The sequence below is a fragment of the Numenius arquata genome, chromosome Z, assembly GCF_964106895.1.
Source record: "Numenius arquata chromosome Z, bNumArq3.hap1.1, whole genome shotgun sequence".
NCBI classification, from domain to species: domain Eukaryota; kingdom Metazoa; phylum Chordata; class Aves; order Charadriiformes; family Scolopacidae; genus Numenius; species Numenius arquata.
Window position 1 is genome coordinate 50070764 of NC_133616.1, and position 13554 is coordinate 50084317.

General features: G+C 36.0%; 1 protein-coding gene across 1 annotated transcript in view; it reads right to left on the reverse strand.

Moving 5' to 3' along the window:
• Nucleotides 1-907: 907 nt before the first annotated feature.
• Nucleotides 908-13554, reverse strand: part of CDC42SE2 (CDC42 small effector 2) — a 29829-nt gene continuing 17182 nt past the window's right edge. Inside the window, exons 2-4 of the mRNA XM_074165877.1 lie at nt 7831-7932; nt 3272-3389; nt 908-2827 (exon numbers count right to left, since the gene is read on the reverse strand). Coding sequence (XP_074021978.1) covers nt 3291-3389; nt 7831-7932 — 201 coding nt within the window. The 3' untranslated portion in view covers nt 908-2827; nt 3272-3290. The remainder of the gene's footprint in view (nt 2828-3271; nt 3390-7830; nt 7933-13554) is intronic.

A 13554-nucleotide genomic window follows, 5' to 3' on the forward strand; every position in this document is an offset into this window, starting at 1 on the left:
TTCAGAAACTTGGTTTCTAATGCAGCACCTTCTTAAAAAAAGTACAAAAGGGATGAATTGACTCATATAACTGCTTTAGGCAGCTAAACAGACTAAAGACTAAGTGTAAACAGACTGGTTTCTTCTTTCAGAGATCAAACCCCTTTATTTTTATAGATGGTTATATTAAAACATCTGCTCTTCCAGACACATCTTTGTAGAGAGTCCTAAGCTTCTAGAACCTCAATAATTAAAGAACCCTCTAGTTGACTGATATCTCATGACTTTATCTTGATCTTCTTTCCCTTTAGAGCTATCTTTTTTCCTCAACTACCAATTTCAAGAACTTGCCATGAGCTAAAGAATTCATTATGTCTTTAAAACAATTTAGCCTGAAGTTTAAACTAGTAAATTAGTGCTTAAGGAATTAACTTTCAAAGTGTCAAATATAAAAATTAATTGAGCCAAACAGAGAGTGGACAATATAGTGTCTTGCAGGTATATGTAATGCAGATGTGTAAATTATGATGCTTAGTTGTATAATTAAGATTTCTACTGACCACTACAGTAATCTGCATAACAATCAAGAAAGTAACACACATACCAGCTGCAGTCAAAAGGAAAAAAATCGTGTATATAAAGGTTTCCAATGTATGTTTTAAGAAACCTTCCCATGAAGATCCCTGCAGAAGCTCCTGGTATACACCTTAAGTCAATGCAACAAAAGTGCCAATAAAATTACGGTTTAATCCATTTCACAACAAAAGGGTTAAACGGTATGAAAAAACCTGAAGCCTGCAAATTACTTACTGACACTAATAGGTTAGTCCTCAGAGAATTTTCGCCACAAACTTGTCCATAGGCTGCAAGTATTTTCTAATGAAAATGTAACTTATGAAAAAGAAAAAGGGTAGGCCACCAACTGAAAGAAAACATTTATTGAATCAAAGTCAATACTTTCCTTTTAATATCTACAAGCCAACACTGAACTGACTTTATTCAAGAATGAACACAATGTACAAAAAAAGTATGTCTGTTATAAAAATATGTCAAATTTTTTCCTGGCTATTGAGCTGAAAACATTTTGACAAGTGCAAGATAGGTTTGGCAAGAAAATTTAAGCCGCTATTACCAATGACAAAATTCAAATAATTTTATAATCATAGTATATTTAGGACTCATTGATAAAGTGGCATTGAAAATGTTGACCCCTAAAAAAAGACATTACTGCACTGCCATGTGTTTATGCACCCCGCTTAACATCTTGATTTTCTTTTGTCATGAATCAGTACCTTTATCAGTGAAGACTATCCAACCTAATTCGAACTATTCGACCGGATAATTGACACCTACCACTGGAATACAACTTAGGGAAGGTAAACTACCTCCATGGCCCTGTTTTGTGTGTTACTTGCGAACTGAGAGAGAAGAGTAGGTAGGTTCATACACGCTTAAATCAACCTGACAGCTGTTGCAATGTGAAATCAGGCGAAGGATGGAAAAACAATAATTTATGACAGCAATCTGTAGTTATGAACACAAGTGTGTTTACATATAAAAATGGATCTGACTAGGCTCAGTTATTGTTTGGATGTTTTTGGTTTTTTTTCAGATAAAAATTTAACTACACCAGGACTCTAATTATTGACTTCTCTCAAACCACCACCAAGGAGGAAAAAAGGGACCATTTACAGAGATAATCTGAAAACAGTGCAATATTAAAATACAATTTCACAACATGTGAAAGAAACATGCTTTGGAACCTGAGCAAAAGGCATTTACTGACTTAGTAAAAAGTCACCCTGTATGTTGTTTTCATTGGCATCTGTTCTGCCAGATTAGTATGTTGCTCTTAGCAACTTCCATGGCCCCTAAATATTTAGTACACAGAAACTGCCAACTACTTAGAGAGGTCTACTAAACTTTTCAGCTAATATTTCCGGCAGTCTGACATGCTGCTACTGGAAATGACCGTACAACCTATAATTGAGAAAAATTATAGAAAGAAAAAGCAGCAGCCAAACATGATGCTTTTCTTTTTTAAATAGACTAACGTGCTTCCACAACACTTAGATACGGTACTACACTGGTTTACAGTCTCAAGGTCAGCTCTTTTAAAATAAATATACTGAACATTTACAACAAATGCCTCATGAATGCAAGCTCTCTCTTTATTATTTCAAGACCAGTTGGATAAAAACTAAAATAAAGACATAACTCTGAAGGAGCTAAGTTACAAGTCCTTTTTCAGAAACAGGCATGACTTGGTGCCACAGTAAAATTTTTCACCAGCCTACAGGAAGCTTTTTTTTTTCTTCTAGCACCAAGCAGGCCACCATACAAAGCAACCTCACAAAGCATGCGGTTGTCTACTCTGCTGATTTTGTATGATATAGTAATTTGTGCTTGCAGGTCCCAGACGTTTCAAAAATGGGAATGAACAGCAGGTGATTGACGACATTAATCGAAACTCTCTCATTTCTAAATTACTTGAGTGGAGAAAAGATTAAAGACCAAAAGGCAACAGAGTGTTGCAGATTAGTATTTGTGAGGGATGAGGAAAGCTAAGTTTGGTGCTTTAATTTGCCTTAAAACAAACAAAATCTAAAACCAATCCTGAACACCTCTATGTCCATGATACTGGTAGAGGCCAATGTGTGCATGCCACTGAAAGGCACAGTTGGACCAATCTGATAAATGGCATCATCAGAGCAGAACAGCAACTTTTCACTGGAATAATCACAAAGGGTGAACAATGATCCATCACTTCTCTCGTCATGAGCACAGAAAGCAGTCACCAAGGCAAAAGAGGGGACATAGGAAAGAAGATACAGGAACTCACATAAACCTGGAAGACAGAAAACACACAATAAGCTGACTTTTGAACATTCTGAGTAACCATTTTCCTTCTGTAACATTGCTGTTCATTGATTTAACACAATATATATTATACTTAAATGGATGGAACTGTTGCAAAAATGGTGCCCTAATCATATCACAGAATTCTTCTGAAATATGTTATACAACTAACTTCACTTGTGAAGATTTACCTACAATATCATCTTAGGTATAAAACAGGCTTATGGAAAGACTGATGCAATCAGGAGGACAGTCTCTTGTTCATTGCATAAAAAAATAACATGCTTACACAGTATTGAAATTTTTACTCAGAATTGCATTTTTAAATTGGGCATCATAAAGACAGAGCTATTTATAGGGAGCTCATTATTTATAGGAAGTTAATTCTTCCTACTACTCTTACAGTGCCTAAAAAGCAGAGTGCAATACTTACTGCAAAGGTTTCCCCAAGGTTATCCTGCCTTTGTATCTACAAGCTGCATCTGAACATTTGCAGACATACCACCTCCATAGCCTCCCTTGGATTGCATTTGGTTCTGAATGGAGCTGACCTGGAGACAGATGGAAAAGGCGGGCAGAGAAAACAAGAAAGGCAGTTAGTGAGCTGTGAGGTCTTCTTGTTTCCAATTTGATTTGTTCAGGTTTGATTTTCAAGTGCTCCTTTACCATTAAAGCTACATTACTTTAGCATGAGGACAGGTGCAGCATAGGCTTGCTGGAATTTTCACTTCTTTAGGCAGCTCAGCAGGAGAGATGGAAGAACTGGTGCTGAGGCTGAAGTTTTCCCTCTCTCCCAAAGAAAACTGGTTGATTCAGGCTTTTACTGACCCACTTGATTGGACAAAAAAAAATTAATCAAATTTCTTACTGGTATCCAACTCTACTCCATCTTACAAGCTATAAATTATCTTGTTTTATGGAAAATGTTCTTTGCCAAGTAAGATAAACCAGAGAAGTTGACACTGTTAAGTTAAAAATATAATAGACAAAAAATATCTGGATACTATCTGAGTTGTATGGCTAACTTCAGATAATTAAAAAAGGTCTTTCTAAAGCAAGAAGGAGTTTTTGGTTTGTGGAAGCATATACTGCTTTCCTTAATTGCTACTATTCTTTTAAATGGCAGGACATATGTTGTTTAAACCATATTCAGTCTATCAACTTCTCTGGAAATAGGTTATTTTAGCGTGATACAAATAAATACATAAAAATCCCCAACACACACACATAAAGACACGCACATCCCTGTATGGCTTTCATTGCCTTTATCAACAAAAGGGAAGGGAATCCATAGTTCTTTCCTGCTTGTGTTGCATGAGTCAAAATAATAATCTCCAAGTGTCTGAAGGAAGACAACTCCAACCTTACAGGTTTGGCCTTTTTCTCAGTGCACCCCAGAGCATACATAACAAGTACAAAATCAGCACAGAATAACATATTCATTCAAGGCTATAGCTTCTAAAATTGAGCTTGCAGCAGAGCTTGCACCACTTGCAGTTATTACATGTATGCTCCTTCATAGAGACCTCAAAACATCACTAGAAAGCTGTACTAAAACAGCACTGGAGAAATATTAGCTTGCATGATATCTTCCCTGTCTACAAGAACAAACTAAGTATATTCATTCCCACAGCAAAGCAAAACACATGCACGCACATGAAACGAATCATCACAACTCTATCTCACACAATGTTTCTCAAACCAATGTGAAAAAAAGAACCTGTTTTCAGATCTTTGTTTTCAACAGTATGGCATACTGCAATGCGGTGCAAAAGATCTGATTTTTATTTACTTAAGCAGCACAAAGTAAAACCATTTTCAACATTGGCGCTTTGCTCAAGTAAGTGATACAGCTGAAGCGAAGTGATGTTATATTCACAATTTCCTTCATGGAAAAGTGTTCAGGGCCAATACTCAGTGGTTCTGACATCACCGACTACAAACTCAGTAAGGAAATGTGGAGAAGTGCAATCAAATCACCAGGGTGGTGTTTAAGAACTCTCACGTTTCATCAAGCTGGTTATCTTAACCAAGCATCTGCTGTTGCTCATTGGAACAAAAGGAGTTTGAATTTAGTATTTTTTTCCTCAGAAAAGAATTAATCTACATGTAAATGTGTTCACAAGAACTACTTGAGGATGGCATTAATTTCATCTGAATGAACCCTGCCTCTAGTGAAAAAGAGCAAGAGCATGTCACCTTCCACCCTGACAACTTGCCTTCATGGCTTTAAAATTTTGGAGAACAGCAAATCAACACAAATTGCAAGTCACTTGTGTAAATTTTTTTGAGTACTTCTTGTAAAGGTTAGAATATTTTCTCTGGTACTTGAGATACAGATAGTAGGTAAGGAGGTATCAGTCTAAAATGCAGAGGCTGTTACACCTAAAGCAAAGAGAGTGCAGCAAAGTAAACTTGATTGCATTAACAGTTCAGTGGCTATTTTGTATATGAAAATTTATGTAGGAGACATACAATGTTAAAAACACTGAGAAAAATCAGGTATAACAATTGTAGGCTTATAAGGTGGTATTCCTTCTGAAGCATTGTCCTTTTGATCCAGTCTTGAGTTACAAGAACAAACACTACGAAATGCAATTATTTTTTTTTTTTCCTAAAGATGCAATTGCCTTCCTTTGATGATACATAACAGCAAGGTTGTTCTCTCTTATATCTAATTTAGATAGGATAAGACTTTGGATGGGGAAGAGGATTGCACCAATTAAAGATCATACAATCTGTTGTGCTGCTTATCTATCTCATTAATTTCCTTCTTTTCTTTTCTTTCCCTCCCTTTCAGAAATAGGAAATAGCATAGATGGTCCTTGAGTGATAATAAGGGAATACGAAGTGAAGGATGGAATACATTAAATCAAAAACTAAACTGAGGAGTATGAAGCAGAAGGAGAAAGTGAGAGATTTCACCATAGAATATGAAGGTAAAATAACAAAGTAAGTGATGAGAATGATGAAGGAACAGTGCACAAAAGGCTCCTACTGTTTAAGTGTACCTTTAAAAAAGGAGCAAGGCACTCTACAGAGAACACAAACAAAAAAGCAAAATATTTCAGTAGTCAGGATCTGTACTCAGAATCACAAGGATATGTAATGAAGAACAGTGCTGATGAAAAAAAGCAAAGAGCAGATAGTGGATGAAGAACTAAATTTATATGGGAAAAGCTAATGAAACTGCAGGAGGCCCTCCCAAGGTATTCAGAAGAGAGAAGGCACAAGGACAAGTCTAATATCCATACTGTAAAGGAAATAAAGCAGCAGAAAACCATTTGAATGTTAACATCATAATCTTGGAATTTACACTGTGAAGAATGAACAGGAGACTGGCTGCAGTACTACGACAGCAAGTCAACACAGAAGAGGCAGGAAAATAAGCAGTGTGGAAAAAGTAGAGATTTGTGCATCTGAAGAGAGAGGAGAAAAAGGATTATTTTTTGCATACAGATGCTTTCTATCTGGATTCAGAAAAATCACTGTCCACTGATGCAGCACATTATCCAAATGAAAAAAAAGTGAGAGAGAGAGATAGCCAGTTATGAGCATTCAAAATGAAAAAGTTTATGTAGAGAGAAAATAATGATTACTTACTATCTGGAGACGAACTGGATATTATTTAAGGCAAAGGTGAAGGCAAACAGGGGGAAAGTCTGAGGTGAAAAAGCAATCCCCACAAACCTCACATGAGGCAGGTCAGCTGTGAGAATAAGGAAGATTCTCACAGGAGGAACAACAAAGCAAAAAGCTATGCTTTAAAAAAAAAAACGGAAGCAAGCTGCTCACTTTATTATCACTTTATTATTTCAATTTGTAATGGCTTTAAATATTAATGTAATATATTGTATTAAGTAAACAGCTTTAACTTAATGTTATCAAGTTGAAGCTGTGTTTGTCCATTTAACTTGCTTATAGATCTTTTAGTACAAATCACTTCCAATCCATTATGTTGTTTTTGGGAAAAAGTAGTATTTTGTTTCTCATGCAGATTTTCTACCTTTGCCCTTCCCCAATATGTACCGAGTTACAAAAGCTTTTGTCTGATCTCAATAAGCTGTAAAGTAGTTGAAACTACAAATGACTTCACCTGCCTATGTTAAAACTGCCTCTTTCCCTTACAGCTGTCCGATACCTCTGACAGAACACTTTCTTCTCCTCTGTCAAGAACTATTATTAATCATTTTAATCTCACAATATTTCTTTCCTTTAAGGAGAATTATTACAGCCAAGAAGTATTTTCCATCATTATCTATATACAATCCTTTCCTACATTGCATATTATTGACCTTAAAAACAGATTGACATTTCACATAAATAGGAAGCTGTACAAAAGGAATCTATCCTCATAAGCTGATTTTCTGTATCTATCTTAGCCTCTGTTTTTCACTTCAAGAGAGACAAAAATATTTATCGCTCCTATCATCTACAGGAAGCCACAAAACCTTGCCTGTGACATCACTGCTTGCTCTGGAAATAATTCACACTGCAAAAAGGGCTACGGAGCATAGAAAAGCACAACAACAAGGACACCCAAAAACATTCGTAGGCACCATAAACCAAGGTAACAGAGTTTTACATGAGCTATATTTAAAATAGCTTGAAGTATTTAAGGTAAGAAATCTAGTCAATTATAAGACACTTTAAAAAGTTTTCTCTAAAATAGTCTAGTATATTTTCAAATATACCTCTATTTTACTTCATACATGCCATCAGAAAGACTTTTTAAAAAGTATTCTACACATAACCTGCACAATTTATGCGGCATCTACTATGTGTTATCAGTAAATACAGAAATTTTAAAAATGGTATTCCATAATCTTGAATGTAGGTGTTTAAGACTTGGAATTAAGATGCTAGCAGATTGTTCTTCGGTTTTATAGAGATTCTTTCTTATAGCTGAAAGACTCGTTGCTTCAGTCACAATATATATATATGGTGTTCCTGTATTCTAAGATGAAATATTATTTACTCGCTCATGCTTACCGAATTCATTCCACTGAATAGGTCTCCTGATCCTACATGAGCTGTGTGAACAAAGTTTGTTGGCTCCCCAATCATGCTTCGGTCAATCCGCCGTCGTCTTTTCTGAAAGGAAGGTAAAGAAACCATCTAACTGAGAGTCACTGAAAAGCCAAAACCAATGTGTGTCATAAATGTAAAAGTTAACTGTCCACAGGATATTTCATACACTGTAAGATATTTTCATAGAGTCAAACAGCAGAGTCCAAATTCCGAGGTTAACCAAGACATTGGTAATACTGTCCTTTGTTTTTACTTGGTGGATCTAGAGCAGATCATTAAAGCAGCACTGATACCACTCCTAACATTTGGGCCAACAAACCATTCTAAATAACCTTATTACATTCCAGTTTATTAAGTAATATTTGCAACATTTCAGACAGTAACTTCTGCCTATATTTGTATTTAAATCATGATGTGACAGATAAAATTTGAGGTTTAGTCATTCAAAACAAGAATTAAGGATCAAAGAGTATTAGTATAGCCTATGAAACCACTAGCATACTGATTTTCTGATTTACATGCTGTGTCAACTTATGTCACTATTTATAATATATTTCATGGCGATGTTTAGAACAATGCCTTGAGTTGATTAGGGTTAGCCACAGAGATGTCTTTACTGAGCCCCATATACTAGGATAACTTCCAGTCTGCGTGATTGTAGAGTGTGAGCTGAAGGAGTGCTCTTTACTGAGCCCCATATACTAGGATAACTTCCAGTCTGCGTGATTGTAGAGTGTGAGCTGAAGGAGTGCAGTGTGATAGTAAGGCAGGACGTGAGATTAGGGACTCTGATTCCTGTGCCGTGAGACAGAAGGCAAGAATTGCTTAACCTCTGCCTCTCTTTTTCTCAGAGTCACAGCTTCATTTTTTATTAATGTAATAACACGCAAATGAAAAACTGGAGGCAGTAAGGACTTCCTCTAATTCTAGCTTGTTTGGTGCCTGCCTCCAGCTAAGCCTTGAATCTAAAGGAATAAAACAAGAAACCTATTCCTTATTTCTTACGCCAGAGCCAGGGAACTTACACAGAGCAAACCATGCAGTGTGCAGCCCTGCATATGCCCATATCCTGTATTTGAAAAAACCCCACAATAGCCATGAAGCACAGTATGAATATCTCAATTCAAGGTGTGTCACACATAATACAGTGCAATAGCTAAGAAACCACTTGAGCTCAATTAAAAGCTTCCCATCATCTTAAAGTCCACTCAGTCTCATTTTTAAAGGCATCTCCAGTTCTAATCTGCAGTGAGATCAAAAGACCACCCAAACTCAAGACATGAAGGTACATGCCTCACAAGTGGGCTAGCTGCTACTGAAACACAGCTACAGATTAAATCTTTATGAATCAGGGCCCACAACTATGAGACTACATCATGGGGTTTAGCCAGCAAGTACAAAACACATTTAATCTTTTCCTGTACCTTTTCCATATGACTAAACCCAGATTTCAGTAGGTTTCAGTACCTTACAACATCATATTAATAGCTGGTGTCAGGAGAAACACATAAAACACTCCTATAGAAGTAACAAAAACAAAATGACCCAATCTATGCCAAAACTATGAGTGAATTCTCTACTCTCAACAAATTTCACAAGATCAACCAAATAAAATAATCATAGCTATAAAAATATCTTCATGTAGTTTGAGGGCTTTCACAAAGAAAATGTTTATGGAAATTAACCAAGATGTCTCAATTACAGAAAACATTAGTACAGTTCACAGAGCCATAAATAGCCACAACAAAATCTATTACCATGTCCCATTGATGGATTACATTTCTAGAAGTATATATCTAGAAGTTAAGCTCGCTTATACATACAACAAACGATTTCTTAAGTTATGCATGGTATCAGCTAGTAAAGCATATGTGACAAACTTGGGGGTAGAGACCCCACACCAGGTTTATGCTTCCACTGGATAAGAACTGCTCTCTGACATGTTCAAGAGGAGAAGAATCTCCACCAGGTGCGATGATTATTTTAAATGCACATTGTGTATTTACACAATATAGTGTTGTTAATATGCTGTGAGTATGACACAGAAAGAAGATTTAGAGAGCTATATGAAACACACCACTCAAATTAAAACATTTAAATTGTCTCAGGTCTGCAGTAGTTGCCCCTCTCCCCCTTCTAAAAATATAACAACCAGAGTCAGATTCATTTATATGTCCAAACAATACATCCATGATTTCTTGGTTTTCGTATAGTTTTGAAATGCAGGGTTTTTATGCAGAGAAGATGTAGACAATATCAAAGATTTTGGAATTTTTTGTTTATTTGTTTTACAGACATCTTTGGTCAACTCAACTTACTTTCCTCCTTTACCTGTTGCTAAGACCCCTGGCATGCCAGTAACAGTATTAGAGTGCTGGATCTTATGAACGACTGTAAATGACTCTGCTAATCATCAGCTAGTCAACCAGTAACCACTAGTTAAACTCTCACCATCAAACTATTTTTCTTTTTTCGATCACCATCAAACTCTTTTTCTTATCTTAAACGAGTTTCTTATCAGAGGCCATCAGCCAGATGTTTCTTTAAATAAATAACTGCCACCCACTGATGGGTCCAGAGGTATGTAAAATTTCCTTTTTATTCCCCTCTACCTTTGGCTTTCTCCTCTATTTTGGCTCTCTACTTTTGGCTTTTCACTTCATAAAAGAAGTGATCTTTTTTGACTATCTCCAAATTTTGTCCAGAGGCTAGGATGTTCTTCTTTAACTCAAACCACTTCATAGTGATTGCAACAGTTCTGAATTAGGCAAGTTCTCTGCTTGTATATATGCACATAAAAAAGAAAAGTTTTTGAAATTTTTCTCCTTCGCTCAGTCATGGATCCCTCTCTGCACTTCATGTCAGGCCTTCTGAAAAAAAGAAAAAGAAAAGATATGTAGAGTAACATCGAGGTCTCAAATATATCAGAAAATATTTGAGTGATGTCACTTAGATCTTAGCAGGCTGATAATTACTTTTCTGGAAGCTGCTAAAAGAAGTTGCAAGTGAAGTCAAACAGAATATCATAGAAAGTTATCCCAAAGTCAAGTACAAACTTACATATGCTGGGGATCAAAAACAAAGAAATCTCTTCTATTTATCTGGCAGAAAAGCATGTTCTGCAAAATCTACATCAGATTTTTTGACATAGCTGCAAGATACATACCCCAAATCCAAGTCTGAGTGAAATAAGTGACACATAGCACTTCAAAGGACCCTGCAACACAAAAGCCTGCATGGATTTGACCTGCAGAAGGCTCCATTTCAATCCTCAAATGGAAGTGGTATTGCAGGTGCAGAAAAGGAACATGCCTTCTAAGCAGAACGTGATATATGATAGAAATTGAAGCAATTCAGAGGGGATAGTAAGTTATTGCCATACTGTAAACAAGTAGTTTCTGAATACAATGCTGCTTTATTAAAATTCCCACATATGGCACTTTTCTCCTACCACCTACCATTTAATTTATCTCCACTGCCAAGTCTTTTTCCCTACACAGCAATACTCTTTACCCAGCTGTATGTGGTCCTGGCTTTTTACATCTTAGGATCTCAGTCAAGTAAACTGTAAGAAACCAGGCAACAGAATACCTGCTGCCCTCAATGCTAGTCTACTATAGGGAACAGACCGAGCACACCTACACTAACAACAAATTAGTGGCAGGGGCAGACCGGAATTTTGCATCTCACATTAAGAATAACAAATTTTGGTATCTATGTAACACAGATACAGTTGCTTTTCTATTGAGGAGAATATTTTACTATTATTTATTAATATCATCAAGCTACCCCAAGGCAAGGATAACACTTCCCTACTGCTAACTTTGTAACATTTACCAAAACAAGTGTCATTTTTCATGACTGCACTTCCATATATATAGTTTTGTGTTATTTTATATGCATTAGAAATATATTACACAAAATATATTTATGTATTACATAACAATATACATTAGTATATCATATATTACTTTTCAAGGCATTTTTCTGTCACTTCATACTTATCTATGCTCCAAGCAGTGAAGGGCACAGTAAACTAAATTAGATAAGAAATAGCATGCTGATTGATCTATCCAGTCTAATCTTGTGCAACATGTTTCCATCCAGACTTAAATCAATATAAAGTGATCCATATATAAAATGACAAGTGATGGACCTTCCTTTTTTTGACGGAGTTCTTTTCGTCTTTCATTCTAACTAGCTGTAGAAGAGAAACTTTCATTCAAATTTGTCATAATTTCTCCTTATTCTCCTTATTCTGCAAGACTAGCTTTATTATTTTTCATTTTGGCTTCTCTTTTATTTCAAGACAAAATTTGTATTTGCTTGCCACAAAGACTCACATGCACAAAATCTAAGAAGTGACATTTACTGAGACATAATCCCTGTGCTTTATAGTGTCCCTTTCAGAATAAAATGAGAAACTTCTTTGTATTTTAACTTCAAATGAGGCTTGACGCGTAATCAGAGAAAAATGAAACAAAAAAAACAAAACACTGGGCTTTGGCACCTCATCTGATGCAGAATAAAAGCATAAACTTCCCAAGATTCATTTTCCAGTCTCTAATTTCAGATTTATTTTTTTTTTAAATGTTCTTTAAAAGGAGTGCAGATTGTGTAAATCAAGGTACTCATAATATTCCACATTAGAGTGGGCACAGCAGGAACATTTGAGGCTTCAGTGGGCCCCATTCACCTGCCAGGATTGTCTTCATCAAGTCAGCAATGCTTACTGTTGTCTTGCAGGCTCAGTAACTTAGATAGGACAAAAAATATTTTTTTCATTTTCTTACATGTTTACTGTCATAAACCATGCTTATCTCTCTTGGCAAGAAGATAACTCAAGAACGTTTAATTCCTCTCTGAAGTCTAGTTCAAGACAACAAATTTACTTGCTAAGGCCCTACTGGGAAAATCCCTGGTGAACAGAAGTGTATGATCCATCTGGACAGTATAAAGAGTTCAGCTTTGCAGAATGAGTTCCTGTGGTCAGATAATGACCACTTATATTTATTACCTCCAAAAATTTTTCACTTTTCAAAGCAGAAAGACAACCGTGAATTCATAAAAACTAGAAAGTTACTTAGCTTTTAAACTTGTCTCCACAACATGAGGGTCAATTTTTCGGACTGCTCGGTTACTGTTATCTCAGACATTAAAATGTGTCCCTGCATCAAATACAGTAAGAAGCAAATCACTCTCTAAGATAGCTCTTTGCAAGCTTGACTTTTAAATAACAGCAAGGTAATTTGAACATAACGAAGTATAGTAACTTTTAACCACATCATCTAATCCTTTGCCACACTAAGAGATCTAGAGTTAATACCTCTCTCCAAATCCCAAACTCTCCTAAAATAAAATAAATCCCAGTAGAGCCACCACAGCTGCTGTTCTTATGGTAGATAGTACAAAAGCAAACAAGGAATACATTCCTGGTTCTCCTCTGTTCCCACGTAGTGCATTTGTTTTCATGATTAGGAGTTAGTTGGCTCATACATCTAAAACAGTATGGACGCACCATCAAGACAGTAGGTACGTGATTTGCTAATTTTTGTTTTTTATTTTTTAAATTGAACCTTCCAGATTTATATGGAGGCTCATAGCTATTGTGTTTCACCTTCTTTCACAAATAACCCTCAAACAAGAACCCTTTTTTGGAGAACTTCTGTTACCATTCATTCTAGT